Source organism: Protomyctophum bolini, assembly GCF_963924005.1.
Source record: "Protomyctophum bolini genome assembly, chromosome: 22".
NCBI lineage: Eukaryota > Metazoa > Chordata > Actinopteri > Myctophiformes > Myctophidae > Protomyctophum > Protomyctophum bolini.
Window position 1 is genome coordinate 14,756,259 of NC_137883.1, and position 24,117 is coordinate 14,780,375.

Consider the following 24,117-nt stretch of genomic DNA (forward strand, 5'->3'; position numbering starts at 1 on the left):
TCTTGAAGATTTGTCATAAGCAACTGACTGAGGTCATCTGTAATGTCTGAACACTCGAGTCCCCAGGAAAACTATTGATTTAAGTAGGCCATGTGGAAGTATAAATTGTAATGGGAAGAAAAATATAATGGGAAAGAAATATAATTTCTGGAGCTTATAATTATTGCAGTGTGCAAATGCTTGCGTACACAGATTTGAGATGTGTTTCAAGTTCTCAAGTCCTGTGACTGAACACATCTGGTGAATGTACGGTATTTGGTGCTGGGAAACGTCCTCCGGAGGGTCTTACTTCCCGTAAAGACATGGGGTTCAGGGGTTGTGTAAGACTTCCATGGAACTTCAACTGTGATAAGATAAGACTGATGGAGCACTGTGAATGCTTAATGTCCTGGGCGGGGGGGCATTCAAGGGGGAGTATCCTCCTTCATAGTACTTAGGCTTACTTAATCGAGGCATGAGATTGCAGTGAGAGAGGTCATACTTGGGGGTCGGTCCTCTTGTCTGCACAGTCAGCCACACACTGACCGTTGGGTTTATCCCTGCAGGGAAGGACATCAGCAGAGATTGATTCTGTTTTGTTTAACTTACTTGGTAAGTCATCATTTGCATCTTCTGAAAACATGCTTTGGTTGCATGCTTTTTCTTTTTTTTGGTATTTTCATTATAATATAGTTGAGCAAAGACCCCCACATAGGTTTGTCTTTAGCCATGTGGTCTGCTGTGTGGGACAGGACTACATCACTGTTTAGCAGTGGCAGAACTCAAGTACTGTACTTAACTACAATTTTGAGGTATTTTTACTTTACTGGAGTAATTCCAATTTCCAATACTTCACTACATCTCAGAGGCAATACTAGTTACTGTGTAGAACTGTAGATTTTGATTATTATTACAAAACATACATTAACCATATAGAACAAAGGGGAGATCCGGGCACACTTGATGTTAAAAGTAGGAAAACCTTATTGCACCGACATGTTTCGACCTATACGGTCTTCATCCGGGCTGAATACATTAACCACTTCAGACCTATACATATAGGCCATTTATAAACAACCCATCTACAAGCACACAATATGTTGCTGCATTGCAGTATTGAATCTTAACTCATTCAGGACGGGAACCCCTGTAGGTGTTTTCAGCATTATGTTATACTTTTGCTATTGAAAATAGCAGATCTACAAGCTCATAGCGTGGAATAGAAACAGGTTTTTGTGAAAACCTTTAGGATTTAGAAGCCTTTTTGTTTAGAATCGGCCCTAGTAACAGATGTGGGTATTTTTCTAGTGTACTCATGGCTCCTCGCAGCAGCCTCCTCCTCGTGGTGGTACTGCAGGTCCTGGGTTGGGTGACAATCGTCCAGGCTTGCTTCTGCGATCGCTACACGTGGGGACCGTGGTCTGCTTGCTCCAGAACATGCAACAATGGCAACCAAAATCGACGCAGGTACTAGTACCTATACTGTACCTACCTTGTACGCTTAAAATGCACGCACCGTGGCAGTGTTGTGACAGCACATTTTGATTTAGTTTTATAGTCGTCTTTTTAATACAATTCTGTTAAGTTAGTCATATTTTAGTCATCTAAAATGTTTAACCTTTAGTTAACCTTTTTTGTCTAGTTTTGCTTTTGTTGACAAAATTGTCAGTAGGCCAATATTTAGTCTCAGAAAAAAAAGGTAGTCGACGAACATTTTTCTGCCTTTCCTCATTGTCTAATACCCTTATCAACATTTTCTGTCACTGTTTTGCTGCTGGTTCTGTGCGACATAAAAACAACACATTGGCATATTAATTCTAAACACTCTGTAACTATGCTAATGTGCTATTTGTAGCTGCTGTTAGATGTTTTGGTTTGTTTTAGCTGCAAAACTATAATGATGAGCCAGCAGCCAGCTGTCCTTCTGTGTCAGTATGCTTGTCACTGTCTTTACATTTGCACATTTTCAAATGTTGTGGAAAGGCAAGAAAAACATCTTTAAATGAAAGTCTCGTTTCTGTTCTGAGAGTAGTGACCATAAATGTTCAACATAATGACCCTGTTTATTTGGCACTATGGCCTGTAGGTAGGGTCACCTAGTATACAGAGACCTATCTTCATGCAAAGTAAGGAAGAACATTTTTTTAATACGATTGCACGATATACGATTATATGATAACATAGTCAGCCCTAAATTAACACTCCTGCGGCCCGTTGGGAGCTTGGTGAGCTGCTATTTCGGCCGCACAACACGGCATGCCAACAAATGTAACTCTGGTCTCGGTCATGCAAGTTGTGTAAATGATGTTTTACGCATCTCTTTTGGCAGGAATATTGTCTATAATGACGGTTACTACTGGAAGAACAGCTGCCAGCAGCTGTGCAAATCAGTGAGCAGCAGAGCGTGTAACGAGCAGTTCTGTCCAATCAACTGTGTGCTCACAGAGTATGGGGAGTGGTCGGCCTGCTCACCGTGTGCCAAGAAACAGGCAAGGATTCGCATGTAGTGGTGGTTAAAAGTACTCAAATGTTTAACCTGAGTAAAAGTATCAATACTCCGTTGCAATTAAAAGTCTGGAATTCTAAATTTACATGAGTAAAAGTACAAAAGTATATAGTAAAACTATACTCACTCAAAGTAGAAAGTACTGAATAAAGTATGAATAAAATAGCACATCTACATTTAGATGTGATCGGTAATTCACATAGCAGGAATAAAAAGTTGAGATATGAGGTTTCTGCCCAACAGCACGGATATGTATGTGCGCACGTGTTCACAAAATAGAATGAATTACTGAATTTCTATGCTGCCATTATTAATCTGAATGTTTGTATTACAAAGGGCTGGACAAATTCTGTCTTTCTTTACTTTATTTGTTTATTTAGACTTTCAAAGCTTAACCCCTTTCGTCCCCATTGTAGGCGTTCACAATCTTTCACATTTAAAAAATTACAAAATGGAATCGCAGATATACAAGTTGTAGATCAGTTTCACTAATTTTTCATAACGGCTTAAATGTTTAAAGGGATTGTGACATTAAAAAAAAGGTTTTGGAATTGTTCTTTTTTTTAAGCTAAATTGCACCCAAAAAACATGAACTTTTAACATTCAGTAGATTTTCTGTGATCTGGGGTTTTCTGGCTCAAACAGGTGCTCTGATTTGCCGGCAGTTTGTGATGTAAGAGCCTGCAAATCCCATATATGTCAATGGGATTTGCCAGCAGATGTCACTGTTTTCACTGTGTTGCCTGTTTTCATTGTAGCTCAAAAGGCTTCCAAACCCCAAAGAAAACTTCAGACCACAGAAAATCCACTGAATGTTCAAAGTTCAGGTTTTTTGGGTGTAATTGAAAACCTAAAAGAAAAATAAATGAAAATGAATGTCATAAAACCTTTAAGACCACACACACACACACACACACACACACATACACACACACACACAGATATCATCAGAACATGAATATACTGTAGTGTACACTGTTCACCTTTCAATCTGTCCTTCTCTTTTACTTTGGAACTGTGTCTTTGTATTTTATGCTGCTGTTGTTATCCGCTGTAGCTTCGAATCCGCTATGTCCGAACACCGTCCCAGTTTGGAGGTGCTGCTTGCAACCCGGAGCTGAAAGAGGATAGGCCTTGTTATCCTTCCACTGAATGCAAGATCCCTGCGGTGGACTGCAAGGACAAGTTTCAGTGCGAAAATGGTATGTAATGTTCTAATCACGCTCAGCCCGGCAACCTGCATGTTGAAACTAAGGGATTGGACTAATAGCAGATCTACAAGCTATTTGTCAAAGAAGTATACAGTATATATAGTGAATTAAATTTAACTTTATTGTCATGTTTTACAGGTGTGAACAAATTCTTTGTTTGTACACCATTTGCAGTTTTCAGAAAATGGCATTGGTTGACTGATGGATGCAAAATTTGATTAATGATTTTTAAAGCAGCAAATAATGGATGAGACACAAAAGACAAAGGCTTGTTTCCATTGTGGTCCATTAAACATTCAATTCTCAAACAGCCGGACGAACAACAGTGGAACAAACATCGATACAAAATAAAAACATCAATATCACAGTTTGAAACAATTCATGATGAAAATAGAACAAATAGAGAGGGAAAGTAAACAAGAAAAGCACTTCAGTGTCAGATATATCCCAAGTCTTGCCCAGCGTGTGTGATTTCTAGTCTAGAGGGGCAGGTGGATCCTATTGGTTCAGCGATCTGAGCTGTTTTCTCACCATCACAGGACGCTGTATAAACCAGACACTAACGTGCAACGGCGCCCAGAATGACTGTGGAGACAACTCGGACGAGAAGAACTGTGGTCCCTCGACCGGTGAAGAGTGTCCAACCGGCGGGGTGGTCCCTGGAGCTGAACTCATAGGACTCGGGTAGGCATTGTAGAATGAAGGAGTGGGGATGCCGTGGGAGTTTTAGACTGTATGACAGCAACTTTACTACTCAACAAATTCTTACTGAAAGATGGAATGCTTACATATTATGTCTTCCATCAAAAAGTATTTATTTAAAGACCTTTTAAGCGTCGTACAAAGCCAACTCGAGTTGTGACAAATCAACAAACACAATATGTTGGACCAAATAAATAATTACAAAGAAGAAAAACAAAAAAAAAAACGTTTTTTTCTTCTTTCTAATTATTTGTTCGGCCCAAAAAATTGTGTTTGTTGTCATGATTTGTCACAACTCGAGTTGGCTTTGTAGGACTACGACGCTTAAAAGGTCTTTAAATAAATACTTTTTTAAATGTCTATGGGAAAAATGCATTGGGAATTATTTCCTGGGCCTGACGTCGTCATGAAAGGGGGCGGGACTGCGACGCTCTATAGGAGTGGTTGCACCACTCAACAAGTCATTTTGGAGTTGGGTGAACTGTCCGTTTAGGTTTCAAGTAGTTAAGTGGTTAAGTCAGGTTTTGTTGTTGTTTGTTGTGGAACCGTGGGGTTGCCAGGTTTGATGTTGTTTGTTGTGGAACCGTGGGGTTGCCAGGTTTGATGCCATCGCAGAGGAGTCCAGAAGAAGCGTGCTGGGAAACCTGTTCCTGGGAGGCAGGTGCGTTCGAGAGAGACCCAGAAACTACAAGCCGGAAGAGCTACCACAACTCATTTACTATCGCGTGCCCTACAACTTTGAATCCTTCGAGATTAAGGTACTAAGCATTGCAATTTCCTTTGCATAATTCATCCTAATCACCGTTCGTTATTTGTTTATTATTAGGGATGTGCATAAAAATGTAATGTCGGAAAAATATAGTTTAATTTATCGGTTTTTAATCTATTTCTCCCGAATTTATGATACTTTTTTTTTTAATTTGGAGAACCTTTATGAATCCATCCAGCGGGGGCATCACAATAAAATTAGGCATAATGTGTTAATAACACGACGAAAATATCGGCAATATTAGTCATCCCTGTTTATTATTTTATTTTCTCTGTGCATACTTTATCAAGTAATGACTGCTTCATATTCATAGTTATATGAATGGTACCTCCCAGTCCCGGCAGAGTAGTTCAGGAGGAACGGATTGTGTGGCCCTGGTTTTTCCCTAATGGGACTGATCGAGGGTAGCTACTGGGACATAAGTCGGGACTTGATCACCCCGGCTGGGTCACCTGAGTGAGGGGTATGATGTTGGGAGACCCGAAACCCTGATGACCTTGGGATACATCACCGAGGATACGTCTCAGGTGCATCCATGCGATGTATTATTATTTTTATTTTTTTATATTTTATAGCTAATGACTGGTTTATAAACAACTTCAAGTCCATACTACTTCCGTGTTGCATAACAGTGACATCAAGGAGTGGACAGTGATGTCACCTTGTGGTAAAGATAACAAGGAGACCTTGTTATCTTTACCACCTTGTTTCAACGTGTGTGTTACTGTGTTCATGGCGCGCTGCCTGTCATCAGCACAACAAGCTCAGCTGTAGACTATTTTGTCACGTTCCGTATGTCTTGCTAATGAAACACTATGGGATTATTATGTCATGTCAGCAGTCAGCACTATCAGAAGATGTAACCCAGGTAAAGTAATCTGTCACTCTGCAAGTTTAACTTAAGTTTTGTCTGTCCAAAGTCATTTCTGATAGCCTTCTGCAGTCCTACAGATATACAGATTGATTGAAAGTGAAACATGAAAATTGATGTAAACATACATACATGAATATTTATATATCAGATCGCATCACATAACATCGCATCGCCGCCGCCGCCAGTTTTGTGTAGCTTTGCCCTGTGCAATCACCAAAGATTAAATAAACAAAAAAGGGTGGAAATATTTCACTTTATCTGCAATGAATCGAAAGCATATCACCTTTTGAATTATATTACGGAACTAAACGTGCTAAACATTCAGATGTATTTAGATGATCCTGTAGATCAGCTATATTTGGCTGAATGTTTGCTCAACATATAGAGAAAGGCTATTCATGATTTTTTTGTATTTAATTGTACTATAGTAGAAGTACTGCTAGTAGCTTTATGGTTAGTGATACGGTGTTGTTGACACATGTCATGCCGCTTGCTGTCTTACAGGTGGGAAAGCCAGAGCACTTTTCCATAGATCCTCGGCCGCTGGAATCTCAGGTCGTCGACGTCAGCGTGGTTCATCCTACGGAGAGCAGCTCCGTAGGGGCCAGAAATAAATGGGGCTTCTTGTTATTGGGAGGAAGCGGAAGCAGGGATTCTTCCAGGAAGTACGACGCCGCTTTCAAGTCCTCCAAAACCAAGGCAACCATAACTCTAGTACTTGTAGCCATGCGCGCAGTCAATACATGGTTCCCCAAAAATTTATCCTGTATCATTTTCAAATACCAATCTACAAGGAAGCATGCATTCAGCATGTTGTATTCCCACAAAGCTGTTTGGACAAATCACCATCCAGTAATTCAGTACTTCTGGTTGCTGTGGAATGTGAGAGTGGGATTTGCTTTATTTTAGCTGTCATTTCCTCCTTTTCTAAACATGTTGTTCATCACTTCATTATGAAGAACATTATTTTATTTCAAATTATTTTATTTCAAATTATTTTATTTCAAATTATTTTATTTCAAATTATTTTATTTCAAATTATTTTATTTTTATTTTGATATTTTAATAATCTATCGATTATTTATCGCGGGAGGACGTATCAATATATATCGCAATATCGATATTTCAGCACACCCCTATGCTAAATGCCCTAAATTGTAATCATCTACAGGCGTCTTCGTTCATCCGGGTGAATCTGATCCTGCCAGTGTCCACGTTCAAGTTGAGGAGCGACGATCTCATCCTGGACGGGCCCTTCCTCCAGTTCCTCCACGCGCTGCCGCTGGACTACAACTACCCTCTCTACCGGGACATCTTCCAGCTCTTCGGCACGCACCACTACGCCTCCGGCACCATGGGAGGACACTACGACCTGCTCTACCAGTACAGCCGCGAGGAGCTCAAAACCTCAGGTGCAACAGCCTGTGAATGAGATAAGAGAGAGACCCCACGGTTGTGCTGTTTTTGAAACAACCTTGTGCATTTCTGGAAACCCCTTTCTTGTAGCCTATTGTTATTAAGAGAGACACTATTTTCTTTCTTGCCTTGATCTAAAAATAACACGATGGGATCCATGCACAAAACTAATTTCACCCACTTTTTTACTCGTAAAACTGTGACAATAAAGATGATTCTTATTCTGATTCTGTACAACCATACTGCAGTGGTGCTCCCGTCAATGACCACCCAGTTTCTGTTGCAATTTGTTTGAGGTTAACCCCTATAATGCCTATACTATTTCTACCACTGGTATTCATACAGTATGCGTGTGGCACAATGTGCTGCATGAGGACTGAGTGAAATGAATGGAGCATAACATGTTATTTGCTTCCTCTCCTCCAAGGTCAAACATTAGAGCAGACTGCAGGTTGTCTTAAAAAAGAGACCACCGTCGTCTTAATTGTCTATAATCGACACGACCACTCCGAACGATGCCATACCAACAAGATGACGGAGAACTATGCAGGTAAATTTGAACAATTATGGCTTTTTTAGCCAGGTGCAACACGTCACTTCGTACCGCGCTGCGATCTTGTACTGTACATCTGCTGTTTTTAAGCATTTTTGAAAAATCTTGTGAAAATATTCGACAAATGTTTGAGAACTACTGATTTAGAAGGCATTTGTAGTATCGACCATCTTTAATGGGTTATAATGTGTGCAACCGTCAGGGTCTTACATCAGCTCATCAGAGAAGTCCTTCTCCATGGTGAGAGGAGGATTACCGGGCCAAGCTATGAGGCTGGCTGTGGAGAGGAAAGGCACCCTGCCCAGCTCAGATGCATACAAGGACTGGCTGAAGACCCTCATAGTCAACCCTCGTGTGGTGGAGTATGAGGTTAGTTAGGGCTGAGGTTCTCAAACTTTCTTGGCTCAGGTCACCCCTGTAAATATATTTTACATCCACTAATGGTACATAAATCTTTCCCCCAGAGATACAATGCTTCACAAGGAAAATTGGAGAGAATATTTGTTTCCATTAGGACAGACTGAAAATACCTTTTATACTTTTTATACCTTTTTATATATATAGTTTAACCTCTTAAACCCCAGCATTCCTATTCTGGGAGGAACATTCACCAAAAATAATTGATCTGCAAGCTCACAGCGGCTAGATCGACTATTTTTGATAACAACCACAGATCTTGTGAATTATTTTTAACAGGGGCGCACAATATTTAAAAACCTTTCTCGATTCTGCCAATAATTATATTCTACACATCTGAGTTTTTGCCAGGTCAATTTAGTAATCCTGTGACATTGATCCCCTTCCCATATTCGCTCACACTAGGAGTCATGACGTATGTGTAGACAGAAAAATCCACACCGTGCATCCCAAGATACAGTACATATCATTTCCTAGCTATTTGTCTTTTTCTTTTTTTTCTATCATATCTATCATTTATTGTTTTACTATAATGCTTCAACGTATTTCAGAGTCTTACTTGTCTGTGTATTTGCATCTAGTTGCGGCCTATCATTAATCTGGTCCGGGGGATCCCGTGTGCCGCTACGAAGCGGAGACACCTGCGGACGGCATTGCTGCAGTACCTGCAGGAGTTCGACTCCTGTAAGTGCGCTCCCTGTCCCAACAACGCCCGGGCGGTCCTCTCTGGCACCGAGTGCAAGTGCATCTGCCAGACCGGCACTTTTGGTGACAACTGTGAGAAAAGAGCCCCAGACTATACTTCAGGTCAGTGGTTGTTGTTTTAATTTCAAGGACCATCCCCAGCCATACAACTAAAACACACGATATCTTCGACTGTACACATTTTTAAAGCACAGCTCAATACCTACTTCTACACTCTGAGAGTGTACAAATGGAACCAAATGGACCCTCGGGGCTTTATATTAGTGATGTTTTCCTTCTATCTTCTAGGGCGGCGAAAGCCATAAAACAAACATTAAAAAGAAAGTCCTTAAATTGTCATCGGGGGACCCGCAAAAATCGTGTGACCCATAGGTTGAGAACCACTGCTCTACATGCTGAACATATAAGTCGATCGATCTGCTATATCAGGGCTACTCAACTTAAGATGGCTCAGGGGCCACAAGCTAAAAATGAGACGTCAGTATTATTTTGAAACATTTACAAATTTATTTTGTAACAGACTACATGACGTCAGTCTAAAAATTAAGGAAACACACAGTAAAAAGACACATTTCCATCAAGTATATAATGAACAGATTATCACAGGTTTTTTCACTTGTGATAATCTGTTCATTATACGATCATTAAGCAGGGACGCATGCGGGTTGAGTAGCACTGTGCTATGTTGTGCTAAAGTTTTCCCAGAATATGTATGGTTTCATTCCATTCTTACCACTGAGCACAGTCAGCTACTATACTTTATGGGGAGAATGTGCCCTTCATGCAGTACCACTTGTCAACCAGTAGAGGTCAGACCAAACCCTACTACACGATCTCAGTAGAAGAGCATTGGAGACCATAATAAAAACAACCATCACAGTTGTGTTACTTAGTCAGTGGTTCTCAACATGTGGGTCCCAACAGAAAAAAAGAACATTACTGCATCAAAAGTAATCAACAAACTATACTATAAAAACTGATCAACCATTGACCAAATTGTCAAATCATATAAGTAAGAGGCAAAAATTGTGAAAATAATCTAGGGGTTATACCTATATTTTATTAACATACTCCACCATACAGATGGGTCAAAATATAATTCCCTTCACACGCACGCACCCACGCATGCAAGCACAAACGCAGTGGAGTTTCACGGAACATCCAGGGGGATGGACGGTTCCAGTGAGCCGCCCCGCGACCAAAACGGTTGAAAAATGACAGTTACGTGTTTTCCTGTTTCTCCCCATTGACTTTCAATGGAGATTTTTGCCGTTTTTTATTGTGAATTACGTCGCCATGGTAATGCGTAACGGAAATATTTTGAATATTGGGCTTGGGTAAACCGTGCGGCCGGAATTACGCAGAATGAATGTGACATATGTGTCCATATTTGGTGCATGTTTGTCCAGAGGCGGTGGATGGCTTCTGGAGCTGCTGGGGGCCTTGGTCTAGCTGTTCAGCTGTCCTGAAGAGGCAGCGGACGCGAGAGTGTGACAACCCTCGTCCCATGAACGGAGGCACGCCGTGCCCGGGCCTCAGCAAAGAGGTGGAGGATTGCCACATATCTCTGTTTGAAAAGTAAGAGGAACGCTGAATAAACAGGAGACGGTGAAAGTAGGAGAGAGAGGGAGACAGACTGTCAATATAGGCCCTGTGTGTTTGTGTTTCCCTATACAGACAAGACACCTGTGACAATGACGATGACTTCGCAGAGGGCTGGGTGGATGAGCTGCCTCCTGGTGTGCAGGGCTGCCTGAGACCCACGAGGCCAGGCAACAGTTATCTGCTGGTAACGTTGTGACAAGCCTGTGGCCAGCATGTTACTACTACTAGACCACTGGACCACACCAAAACACTGAGACCGATTCGTCGGTCGCGAACACATTTAATTATTATTATTATTTTTGCTGAAATAAAAAGTAATTCAAAGATTTTTAAAGAAATTCCATGAATTAGAAAACGAATGTTTAACTAGTAGTGAAAATAGCCGATCTGCAAGCTCACACCGCGACGTGAAGCAATGCGTTGTGAGCTTGTAGATCTGCTATTTTCACTAGTTTGGATGCCGGGGAGACATACAATTTCTCTTTTGAGTCACGGGCTAAAACATGTGGGAACCTTCAACCACTGTACTAGACTGATGGAACCACTGTACTAGACTAGGCTAAAACATGTGGGAACCACTGTAGGAACCACTGTACTAGACAGATGGCTCTCAAACCTTTAAAACATGTGGGAACCACTGTACTAGACCGATGGCTCTCAAACCTTTAAAACATGTGGGAACCATGACTGTACTAGACCGATGGAACCACTGTACTAGACCAATGGCTCTCAAACCTTTAAAACATGTGGGAACCACTGTACTAGACTGATGGCTCTCAAACCTTTTCATGTAAACATGTGGGAACCACTGTACTAGACCGATGGCTCTCAAACCTTTTCTTTTTTAATTTTTATCCCACGATTTTGTAACCCAGTTTTCTTTTTCACCCAGTGCCAATTATCTAATGTAATCCTGGGCGCTACACTTCCTCTGCCAACCTGGGGGGGCAGCGGACTGACCTCATGCCTCCTTCTATGCATGAGGAGTCCAAGCTGCTTCTTTTCACCTGACAGAGGGGAATTTCCCCGGCCGGACGTAGCGCGTGGAAGGGACACGTTATTCCGACCAGTTCCTTTCCCCTCCATCAGGCGCCCCGGCTGGCCAGGGGGAGGTAGTTTTAGAGACCAGGATTACTGCATGTTTTTGTGAGGGTATCTACCCTAGGGGACTCTCAAACCTCTCAAACCTTTTCATGTCAAGATCTCCTATTTGTGCCCATAATGGACTCCCATATGAGATTTGTGGTCATTTGGAAAATGTATTCACAAATTGCAGACCTAAAGCTGTAGACGGGCTATTTTCAAAGAGTGGATGTACTGTACATATTTAGGGTTTCAGTGGTTAACCCATTTAGACCTGACACCTGAGGCCGATTCTATAAACGCCTTCTAAATCCTGACCTACGTTTTCTGAAAAACATCAAGTATTTATTCAAAAATGACAAAAACAATAATGTTGCCATATGCTGATGCCTACATTGCAACGGATTGAAAGGTTTACGTATAGGGCCCGGGGTTCCAGGTCTAAACGGGTAAAACAGATTAACCACTTTTGATTCTATATTATTATTATTACTATGGTATTATATTTTTATTTGTAGGGCTATTATTCCATATTAACCCCCCTCCTTTTCTCACGCCGTCAGAAAGCCAAGCCGTACTATGACTTTGGAGAAGCCGAGTCGTTCCAGTGTTTCACAGGATTCGAACTGGACGGGTTCCAGTACGTCAACTGTCTTCCTGATGGAACCTGGACTCAGCCAAAAGGACAGTGCATCAGTAAGTATGGAACGTGGTCCTTCATTTCAAGGACCATCAATTTCACACACGCAATAGGCCTCAATTAATATTGTAAAATCAATGTTAATTTAACTTTGTTAAATGTTTGTTTGCCCCTCTTTTGATTTTTATTTCTAGTTTTTAACCTTTTAAACCTTTTAATTTGTTTTCTAATAAATATGTCTGTACTTCTTTCTGTAAAGCGACTTTGGGTACCTAGAAAAGCGCTATATAAATCGTATATATATATATTATTATTATTATTTGTAACATCTGTGCCCAAAGTCACATTGGTTCCATGCATTTTTTGTTTGCTATGCACCATTTTTCATGTATTTTATTATTTTCTACCAATCCGTTGCGCTATGAAATATTTCTAATTATCTGCTGGACTATATGCTACAAGAAGCCAGTTGGATACATGGGTTGCTAGGGCAACCGGCAGTGATTGTGAAGCCCCGCCCACAGCTCACCTGGGGTTGATGGGCAATCACAATGTTTGGGCCACCTGGGGAGTTTGACTCAGGCAGTGCAGAGTGAAGGAGCAGGGAGACAGACAGGCTGCTGCTGTGGGCAAGAGGAATATTTCCCATGTTCTTGCCTTTCTTTCCCTTTTGGATTGTTCCCTTGAATTTGGATTATTCCCTTGGATGTGGATTATACCTCTGGATTTAGAGAACTTCTTCCCTTCCTGGAGTTGGATATTGGATATTTGACCAGACTTTTCCCAAGGAGTTTAAGAGTGGCCAGAGGAGACTGGCCACACTCTACTGGTTTGGATTTGCGTTATTTTTGGACACTTGAGTTTAGTTTGGACACTTGAGTTTAGTTTGGAGAACATCTTACATAAACAAGCAAAACAAGAACGAGAAAGTAATATTTAGACTCTCGGGCCTCGTGCTCGGGAAGAGAGGGGTCGTGGTGGTGGTCGCCGCCGCCCTTTTGGTTCTGAAGGACGAATAGTTTCCGCGCTTATCCAGTTGCAGCGACCAGATCGCCACCTGCTGCTTCCTGTCGTGTTTGAAGGACTTCTTGACGGCTCTCAGCTTCCAGTCCGTGTTTCCTCTGACCTGTGTTGTTTTTGGCAGCAAAGTTTCTATTTAACTTTTTTTTTTTAGTCATAGTCTCTTGAATAGTTTTCACTTAGTTTTCAGTCGCCGGGGAATGTGTTGCGTGTTGGTTTAGTTTTAGTCCATTAAATGTCATGAGATTTTACTACAGGTCATCATGCCTTTCCTGCCTTTCCCGAGCACGAGCACGCCTTTCCCGGGCACGAGCAAGCCTTTCCCGGGCACGAGCAAGCCTTTCCCGGGCACGAGCAAGCCTTTCCCAAGCACGAGGGCGGCTGCGGAGACCGTGTCGGGAGTGATGTGGAGGGTGAAGCTCCGCCGCGCCCACGCCAGCTTTGTTTCGGGGGGGCCTGACAGTAGGTTTGGGCAGGGTGGTCTCGGCCAGGGCGGAGGTAGCAGCAGTCTGCTTGGCCTTCTTGATTCTGGTGCCGTCCGCCAACCAATGCTGCTCCCCCAGAGTGAGACGCACTGTGAACCACTTGGAGTGGGCGGGGCCTTCCACACGGAGCAGCTTGTACTCGGGCTGGATCTTGTTGAAACGGGCCAACTCATTCACCAAAGCCATGGGGGTCATGTTAGCTGGTACTGGAGCCAGGTTAGCTGGTACTGGAGCACGGCGATGTCGGCCTCCAGCCGGTCCGTGGATCGCTGGGCTTGCTCCTGGGCCGCTCGCCGCCTCTCTTCGATCTCCTCGACGAGCGCGATCATCACCGCGACGTCGCTCCTGATTTGGTGGAGCTCGGCGTGCGCCCTCTGGTACTCTTCCTCCAGAAGCACGGCGGCGCGGGCCTTCACTAAGTAGAACAAGTAGATGCCGGTCCACTCCTACATTCTTAAAATGTAGTGGTGGAGTCACCATCAGGTGAGGGAATTTTTTCAGTCCTTCGGCCATACCGTCAAAGGTCTTCTTAATATCAACCTGAAAATTTTGACCCTGAACACAGCCGTGACTAATCCAAAGATTATGTCTTTTGATGAATGGAGGCAGACTGAGCAAGATCTTCTCAATGTCTGTCGCTCTCTTTAGTGACGTTGCTTGCAGGTTCCTCTCAGTGCAGTTAGGAAGTCTCTGTCCATCTTTGATTTTCTGGAGGACACATGATCTTTCAAAGACACACGGTAATCCAGGCACTCGGACTGGGTCACTGAAACGTACGTCTTCATCTGACCTGAGATGAATGGGCGCGTAGTTCTCAAAATCGGCTGTTTCTTTCTCTGCTTCAGTGAAAATATAGGCCCAGCAGTATGTGGAATTCGCAAAGACGTCAAGGTCCTCAATGGTCTTTTCACCTCTTTTTCCCCCCAGTCTCGGCAAAAGTTCTCTAAAGAGTGCGTACAGGCCTTCAACGATGGCAATCTTCTGAGTCCTCGTCACAGTCCAGGTGTCGTTCCTGTAGCGCAACTGGTACAAGGCTTGGGCCAGAGGGTTGCATCCAGTCAGTCTTCGTATGTATGCAATCACGTTCAGAAATCCATCTCCTGATTCCGCTCTTTTAATTGCATAAAGTGCGGAGAAGAACACACTCAGTCCTTTGGGTGTTTGCTGGACTGACGGCACAACGTCATTGATGAAGACTTCATTAGTCGATGGAGCCGGTCCGCAAAATGAGGACAAAGTAAAGTCCAGCGTCGACTCCTCAGAGACGCCACAACTTTGCAGTGTCTCTCCACTGGTATGCTCACCACTGTAATGGAGAACATGTTTTGGGATTGCACTTTCATTTGCAAGCTTCAGTCTCAAGGTGTTGATTGTGTCAGTTGCCAAGTCCACTTTGACTTCAAAGTTTCCCCTCAGCATGATGTGACATCGAACAGTATCTTCTCCCAAGACATCTGGAGCTTGTTGCCGTTGCATTGCAGGGACTCGCTTCAGGTTCTCCACTGGTGTAAATATGGCATACAATTCTGCTCCATTTTCGATGTGTCGGTCTCTTAAAGACCATGTGTTGAAGAAAGGGTCATCAGTCAATGGCATTCCATCAACTGTGTATAGGCAGACACGTTTCGAATTCCCAACGTTTTCCAGGTAGCAGATCCTTAACATCAGATCTTCAACTGTGTTTCGTGCAGGGTCCATATCCCCGATACATTTCGGTTCAGGACAATGGGGGTATCTGTACTGGATGCAAAATGGCTCCATTGACTTTTCCATTTTCAAGATTTTTTTCGCCGGGGCTCTGAACGTTTCAATTTCGTCTTTCATTTTCGAAAAACGGTTTTTCTCCACTTGGGTAAAGCCCATGCTGTTCACGTCTTCATCTGTAACACCATCAATGAAATCTCTCTCATCTTTCACACCGAACTGAATGAATTGATTGTAGTACGACTCCAGCCTATGCTTTTCCAGTAGGTTGTAGATTGTTGAACCCATCTTGCTCTGGGCCTGCTGCGCCATGCCGATTCCTGACAAAACTTCAATTTACAGGTTCCTGGCTGTAAACCTCTTCATGTGGTGGATCATGGAGGTGGGTGGAGCTGTTTACGAGCACATGTTCGTTTGATCGGTGGATGGGACTGAATTGAAGGGATGTGTTGAGACTTGACACTATGGTAGTGGATGATGATAGGTCTTATTATTTCTGTAGGCCGTTACAATTCCTACTTATGACAACTTTCAACACGGGCTTCACTCCAGCAGAAGTAGCCTTGGGACGCAAACTGAAAGGCCCACTGGAGAGGGCCCTGTGCCGAGCCCCTGACCCTGACGAGAGCACTTATGCATTGCTGGAAAGACAGAAGAGGTTAGTGGAGAGTGTCAGACAGCATGTGGAAAAGGCTCAAGAGAAACAGGGTCGCTATTACAATCTCAGGCGTGGGCAGGTCACATTTGAACCTGGGGATCTAGTGTGGATCAGAGACCACCCCCTGTCCAAAGCAGAAGCAGGTTTCATGGCCAAGCTCGCACCTAAGTGGAAGGGCCCTGCTAAGATACAGAAAAGGTTAGGCCCTGTCAACTATTCTGTGTCACTTCTAGGGCCGAAAGACCATAGTGATGTATATCATGTGCAGAACCTGAAGGCTTACTTTGGCCCCAAGGAGCCTCTTCCATTAGGGGAGGGGAATATGTAACATCTGTGCCCAAAGTCACATTGGTTCCATGCATTTTTTGTTTGCTATGCACCATTTTTCATGTATTTTATTATTTTCTACCAATCCGTTGCGCTATGAAATATTTCTAATTATCTACTGGACTATATGCTACAAGAAGCCAGTTGGATACATGGGTTGCTAGGGCAACCGGCAGTGATTGTGAAGCCCCGCCCACAGCTCACCTGGGGTTGATGGGCAATCACAATGTTTGGGCCACCTGGGGAGTTTGACTCAGGCAGTGCAGAGTGAAGGAGCAGGGAGACAGACAGGCTGCTGCTGTGGGCAAGAGGAATATTTCCCATGTTCTTGCCTTTCTTTCCCTTTTGGATTGTTCCCTTGAATTTGGATTATTCCCTTGGATGTGGATTATACCTCTGGATTTAGAGAACTTCTTCCCTTCCTGGAGTTGGATATTGGATATTTGACCAGACTTTTCCCAAGGAGTTTAAGAGTGGCCAGAGGAGACTGGCCACACTCGAGTCTACTGGTTTGGATTTGCGTTATTTTTGGACACTTGAGTTTAGTTTGGACACTTGAGTTTAGTTTGGACAGTACTACCTTTTGAGAGTTTTATTTAATTTTGATCTGATTAAGTGGACATTTTGTGATAGAGCACTTGATTTTCTTTTGATTTAATAAATCACAGTTTAAGCCTATATGCTGATTTGTTTAGTGATTATTATTCTGAACTGACCCACCACCTCCCTCATTTTGCTATAATTGGTTATTTTAATTGTTATTATTGTAATCGTTATATATTAACTCTGGGAGTGTATAAATGTATATGCACTGGTGCCAAGACCCCAGGGTGGTATCGACACACTGCTCACCACAAGTAGAGCTCATGATTGTAAACTGTCGACCGTTCTATCTGCCACGGGAGCTGACGTCCGGAGGCTCAAGAAGGCGGGCCTTCCCACTCCCCTCCTCACCACCTTCTACAGGGGCACCATAGAGTCAATCCTGACCTACAGCTTCACCTCCTGGTTCGGCAGCCTCAAGGCACAGGAACAACACCAGCTGAATCGGGTGGTGAAGACAGCTGGGAGGATCATTGGTGCCTCTGTTCCCCCCTTGTTGAAGCTCTATAAAAAGCGCTGTGCCAGAAGAGCCACCAGCATCATTGGGGACCCCCATCATCCCTCCCACGGCCTGTTTATGCTCCTACCCTCAGGGAAAAGGTACAGTATTAGGGCAAGGACAACCAACAGTTTTTTCCCAAGTGCAGTGAGGCTCATAAACGAACTGCGCAAATCCACCGCCGTGCAATTGCATACGGCTTTGTCGAGCGTCTATATGAACACAATTGTCCCGTGTTCCGGAGAGGGAGAGAGGGTGATATTTGTCAGTAGGAATTAGGATACAACAGCAGTGACAACACTGTTCTCTCTTTAAACAAACTAGGATTAGCCTTTTCTATTCTTTCATAATACATAATAGAATTTCATACACCCTGAAGTTGCACCCCCAAACAATTAGATCAGTCAGCCTCTTACTCTTACTCTCCTTGTCTTTCAGAGAAGCTGTGCTTTGCTCCTGAGAACGTGCCCGAGTCGATGACATTGTACCCGACCAAAGAGGTGTACCGCGTGAGGGACTCCTTTGGCCTCAACTGTAAGGAGCCGGGCCTGGCCCCAATTCCAAGAGGCTTTTACACCTGCACCGAGGCACTCACCTGGGAGCCGCCGTTACCTGCTGACTTACGTTGCAGCGATGGTACAGTAAACCTCATCTCTTTTTGATTGATTGATTACTTTATTATTACGTTTGTTAACAGTACAGGTAATACAGTCAAAGTTTATGCTAAAAGGTAACACACAAAAAAACTTTTTCCGTTCCATTGTACTAAATTCATCAATGAAATTAAGTTGGGGAATCCTTAGTATTAATTTAACTCTGACATTTGGTTACATTTACAGAGTTACAAATTAATAAATGAACACTGAGGGTTTTCACTGTGTAGTGTGTACCAATCCTAATGGAACACAACAGGATTGTTGTTTCTCTCTCAAAAGAACCTGCACTTGATCTCCATATATACAAAATACAGTTTTCTTCTTTTTTTCTTCAACATCAATAATACTGTAAAATATACAGTACCGTATATCAAAATCTGAATCAAACAAATTAATATTGTTGTGATTTGTCTAGAAAATCCATATATGCCTCAGGACCAGTGTGACCCGGGACAGACACTAGAGGGCGGTCAGTGTGTTTGCGTTCGACGTGAGAGCTGCCTGTAAGTGACATTCAATATTGGTTTTATCAGTGGTCTTATTGCAAGATCATTTGCAATGGAATTTGAGGGCTTTGTCCATTATCAATAGGAAGGATATAAATAATATCAATATGACATTTATATATATATAGGCTTTTGCCTTTATTTTTATTAATTTCTTTATGGAGGGACAGACAGTAGGCTGACAGGAAATGGGGAGAGAGATGGGGGGGAAGACATGCAGTAAAGGCCGTCAGGATTGGGAGTCGAACCCGCGGCACACTGCCATACTGGATTACCAGCCAAGGTGCCTGGACCACTGAGCCATGGCCCAGGCAATATGACATTTCTTAGAGCTCAGAAGCTGAGTGAAGCCACTGTTCTCTACAGTTGACATACTGTATCTCCGCTGTGTAGTTTTATAATTTGTTCTTCACTATGCTATGTATTTTCTCAGTTGTGGGGGGAAAGAAATCTAAGATAAAAGTACAATTTTGTCATTCTGTTTTTACAAAATGACAGAATAACAGGACACTCCTGTTACTGAACAAACACTCTATAGTAAATGGTGCATTTATATAGCACCTTTATCCAAGGCACTTCACATAGATTGTGCATTACATTCACCCACACATTCACACACCAATAGTGGAGGAAACCATGCAAGGCAACTTGCTCATCGGGAACAATTATGGGTTCAGCGTCTTGCTCAACCTTCCGGTTTCCATACGGCCACTCTACCGCTGACCCACTGCCGCCCCTAATCTATAGCAATGAGTACTATCAGAATATAGAGATTTAGCTTTCATTTTAGATTTCATTTTAAACCAAAGAAAATCACTTACCATACCTTTTAAAGTAAATAATCAGAGTTCCTTTTCCACCTCTGACACTTCCCTATTATATGATTTCAGCTGGTTTAAGGAAGCCATCTGCGTGCTAAATGTGGATGTGAACGTCACAGTACACATGTCCATCTGTTCGTTCCACGCCGGCCGATGCCACGGCGATCCCCTTTTCTTTGTCAACGAGGGCGAGTGTGATGACGGCAAACTGGACTGGGCCCGGTTCAGAGCCCAGATGTCCACCATCAGCTCAACGGACGTGCCCTGTGGAATGGACCGCTGTTACGAATGGGAAACCTGCTCTGGTGAGTGTTAACAGCGTACTGTAAGCCCTCAATCGTTTGCAAAGGAAGAGTATGGTGCACTGCATGTGCCTTTGCAGAATTAAAGCCTTCTGTGGTGCTAAACGCTGAAAACATGTGTACAATGTACTTATACATGTACACACTACTAATATTGTACATGTAGCACTCACCAACTTGTCAAAAAAGAACAAGGACAGTGTGTTGATTTCACCAATTTTTTTGGGCCAGATAGATTGAAAATAGACTATCTATAATTTATGTGAGCTTGTACATCTTCAATTTTGGGCCGAATGTTTGCCCCACAATAGGGACACTATGATGGGTTCACGTGTTTGAAGCACTGCTTTACCTCGGTAGCAGTGTACCGGTATATGTTTTAACTGCGTTGAGCTTCTGACTCATTTCTATGTTTTATTTACTCTCCTTTTCTCAGCGCACCAGAGGTGCGAGTGCATAGCGTCACTGGACTGCCACAGAGGCACGGACGACAGCAAGTACTGCCTGAAGCTACGCAACAGAAACAAGGACATGAACCTGTGTCAAATGGCCGCGCTCAAGTGCTTAAACTATGACTTTGAGATGCTCCACGAAGGTAACTGTGAGGCTAGATGATCACCTTGACCCTTAACCCTCTAGCACTGACCCAGAGTTGCTTTTTAGCTAATTACTAAATTATTATTATTTTTTTCTGTTTTTTTTTCACCTAAATGTCATCAGTGATGTTCATTGCAATGCCAATTCAATGCCATTAGTCATGATATTTGCATATAAATACCCCCCACAGAGGCTGAAATTCACACAAATAAAAAATGCTTGGACTCTGTGCAATTTTGAACATTTTTTAACCTAAAACTTTTGACCTTTACCCTAATAAAAGTAGGTAAAATAATTGTAATATATGTTTTTTTGTCATCATTAGAATGTCTAGAACATGTTTTATTCATTATTGTGAAAGATATCCCCCAAATGTAAATTATTAATTTATATAATTATTATATAATTATTATATAATTATTATAAATTTTTCATCAAACTTTATTTTTTTTATTTTTTTTAACATCTTTTTTAGTGTCAGTGCTAATAGTACAAAGTAGTTTTTTTTTGCAAGTAGAAATTAATGCGGGTGTTAGAGGGTTAAGGCCTATTATACTACATACTCCAGTTTTAGATGATAAGGTGACTGAAACGGTGGTTAGTAAAAAACAGAGGGATGTGATCAGGTGAGTGGTGACCATGGCGTGATGCCATGTTGTATTTTTCGGTGGTCACCTTATCAGCTAAAACTGGAGTATGAATAGGCCTTTATATGCAGCGACCAGTGGCACTGGACCAGAAGGTTAGACCAATAATACAATGAAAACCACAATGTTTCTACACTCTGGGTTGGGGCCCATCTGTGGGTTTTTTATGGGTTCCTTTATTTTTTTGTTATCTACATTTTGTTTTTAATTATTATTTCATACAAAAAAATCCCCAACAAAGCTACATTTTTCATGAATTAAAAACAAATGCAACCTTTTTTCAGTAATTAAAAAGTAGAAGTAGTGAAAAAGATCTACAAGCGACACATTATAAGCTTGTAGGTCTGCTATTTTCACTAGTTTGGGTCCCAGGGACAAATTCATGTTTTGGGTCACAAGCTAAAAAGTTTGGGAACCACTGATTGTAAACAATGCAACATAAAGGTGTACCAGTGTCTTACTGTGATAGGCGTTACTGCACAGGTACTGGTACTGCAATAGAAAATGTATATCTTTGCAAATGGGTTTGGTTGCTCCTATCAGCAACAATCGGAAAAGATTGGTGAGTGGGGAGTGTTGGCTGATTAATGAATATCAACATCCAAATACAACCTGATACTAGGGGATCAAATTATGACAGGCAATTCCTGCTGAAAAATATGACCCCCCCCAGTCAAAAAACACTTTGTTTGAAATAGACACTCATGCTTTCCAAGGTGTTAGCACTAGTTAATGATGGCGCATAGGCTACAGGAGAAAAGCCTTTTAGTTGTACAATTTGTAGAAAAGGCTTTTGTCAAATATCTGATTTGACAAGGCACATGAGAACCCATACAGGTGAAAAACCCTGTCTTAAACCTTAACTATTCGGTTGTGCTTAATATAATTTGGATAGTGTGCTAGGGTAATAGATTGCAATATATGAAGCATCATAATTTATGATTTCATTTAGTTCAGTTTCAGACAAAATATTTTTAGACTCAAATTGAAATGATCACACAGCTTCAATCTGTCATCTGCTTCAATCTGTTCATTTTTTAAATGTAATGTTAAACTGTACCATGTGCTGTCTACATTTCTGACTAATAAGGTATTCATTCAATCAATGAGACGTTGTCACGGCTACTCATAGTAAACATTTTTTATATTATCACTTATCACTGCAACATGTTGTGGGCTTGTAGATTGGCTTTTTGGTAAAAAAAAAAGGGGGGATTTATTTAATTTTGGAATCCTATGGCATTAAACAAAGCTTCAAAGCGTTTAAGTACATGGGTCAGCCCTACAGCCTACTTGTTTTTTATTATTCTGCACAGAAATTTTACTCTCATTTGTCTGTTTTGTATTTGCTGTTTTATATCTGATGTTTTTTGCTCTGTATTAGTGATGTCCATCGCTGACAAAAATCTAATTATTCTAGTTCTATGAATAACAATTATTTGACTATTCAACCTTGTTTTACTGAACAAGGTTGAAGAGTTCTTTAACCGTAGAGTTCTTATAACCCCTTATAGAGTTATAAGAACTCTACGTCTCTCTCTGTGTGTGTGTGTGTGTGTGTGTGTGTGTGTGTGCGCGCGCATGTACTGTATGTGCACAAACACGTTACAAACACACTCTTGAGGGCCTAAACATACTCAAAAAGTGCTTAACTCAATTGTTGCATCTTCATTTTGTTTTATACAGGAATAAATATCTGTTATTTTGCAAATAGCAGCCGTTTCTTTTTCTTTTCTATTTTCTTTTATCCCACGATTGTGTAACTCATTTCTTCACCCAATGTCAATTATCTAATGTAATCATGGGCGCTACACTTCCTCTGCCAATCTGGGAGCTGCTTCTTATCACCTGAAAGGGGAGAGTTTCCCCGGTTGGAAGGAACACGTTATTCCAACCAGTTCTTTCCCCTCCATCAGGCGCCCCGGCTGGCCAGGGGGAGGTAGTTTAGAGACCAGGATCACTGCATGTTCTTGTGAGGGTAGGCTACCTACCCTAGGGCAGGTGTTCCCAAACTTTTTGGACCAGGTACCCCTTTTGGGGTAGATCTTTTTCCAGGTACCCCCTCATCCTCGCAACACGGATAACAATATATTTACAACCACAAGCAGTGTTTCCTGCAGGAAAAAGCTTTGGCATGGTGCTGGGCACAGGCCGCAATTTTAAATGTAGACGTCTAAATGTAGACGTCTAAATGTATACAGACGTCTAAATGTAGACGTCTAAATGTAGACGTCTAAATGTGTACGTCTTCTCTTATGGGGGTCCCTGGCATATCTTTTCAAATGGGGGTCCACAGGCTAAGTAGTGTCAATTTGGGGGTCCTTGACATGAAAAAGTTTGGGAACCACTGCTTTAAACACTTTAGCACTTTATGAACATGAACAAAATAGATGGGTCCCCCCTGGAACTCCCTCAGGTACCCCTGGGGGTCCCCGGACCCCACTTTGGGAACCACTGCTTTAATAAACAACATAGGCCTACCTAGGCTATGGCAGCATTGTCAAGTAGAGCTACTAAAGGGTTCCCAAACTTTACATATTTGAACTGGGATCTGGGGACCCCCTACCCTGACAAGCACAGTGGGAGTTGAGGCATTACATTGTGTTGCATTTTGTTTGACTCGGTTCCACAGATACGTATTGTGAAAATAGCATATCTACAAGCTATCAACGAGGTGTTGTGAGATTGTAGATTGGCTATTTTCACAATTCTTATGACAATTTGGCCAATGTTTGACCAGTTTTGGGAGACAAGAAACACTTTCCTGGGGGTTTTTATGTGGGTAATATGTGTTTTCTAGATATTTTAGTATTTCATAGTGTCCATGATGTC

General features: G+C 42.2%; 1 protein-coding gene across 1 annotated transcript; it reads left to right on the plus strand.

Moving 5' to 3' along the window:
• The first annotated feature begins 448 nt into the window (after nucleotides 1–448).
• Nucleotides 449–22,995, plus strand: c6.2 (complement component 6, duplicate 2). Its single transcript, XM_080756441.1, has 19 exons — nucleotides 449–591; nucleotides 1,288–1,446; nucleotides 2,309–2,468; nucleotides 3,543–3,687; nucleotides 4,236–4,380; nucleotides 4,997–5,156; nucleotides 6,546–6,740; nucleotides 7,213–7,453; nucleotides 7,885–8,007; nucleotides 8,213–8,379; nucleotides 9,009–9,234; nucleotides 10,542–10,710; nucleotides 10,810–10,921; nucleotides 12,384–12,516; nucleotides 18,195–18,392; nucleotides 18,828–18,915; nucleotides 19,809–20,044; nucleotides 20,478–20,668; nucleotides 21,179–22,995. The coding sequence occupies exons 2-18, from the start codon at nucleotides 1,295–1,297 to the stop codon at nucleotides 20,654–20,656; spliced, it is 2,829 nt and encodes a 942-aa protein (XP_080612567.1). The 5' UTR covers nucleotides 449–591; nucleotides 1,288–1,294; the 3' UTR covers nucleotides 20,657–20,668; nucleotides 21,179–22,995.
• The last annotated feature ends 1,122 nt before the right edge of the window (nucleotides 22,996–24,117 follow it).

What these genes read in the sequence shown, in the direction of transcription:
- c6.2 (XM_080756441.1), top strand. Translation starts at nt 1,295, where the DNA reads ATGGCTCCTCGCAGCAGCCTCCTCCTCGTGGTGGTACTGCAGGTCCTG. An exon ending in TCAAGTCCTCCAAAACCAAG is followed by an intron (nt 6,741 to 7,212) that starts GCAACCATAACT and finishes AATCATCTACAG; the next exon opens with GCGTCTTCGTTCATCCGGGT. An exon ending in AGCCCCAGACTATACTTCAG is followed by an intron (nt 9,235 to 10,541) that starts GTCAGTGGTTGT and finishes ATGTTTGTCCAG; the next exon opens with AGGCGGTGGATGGCTTCTGG.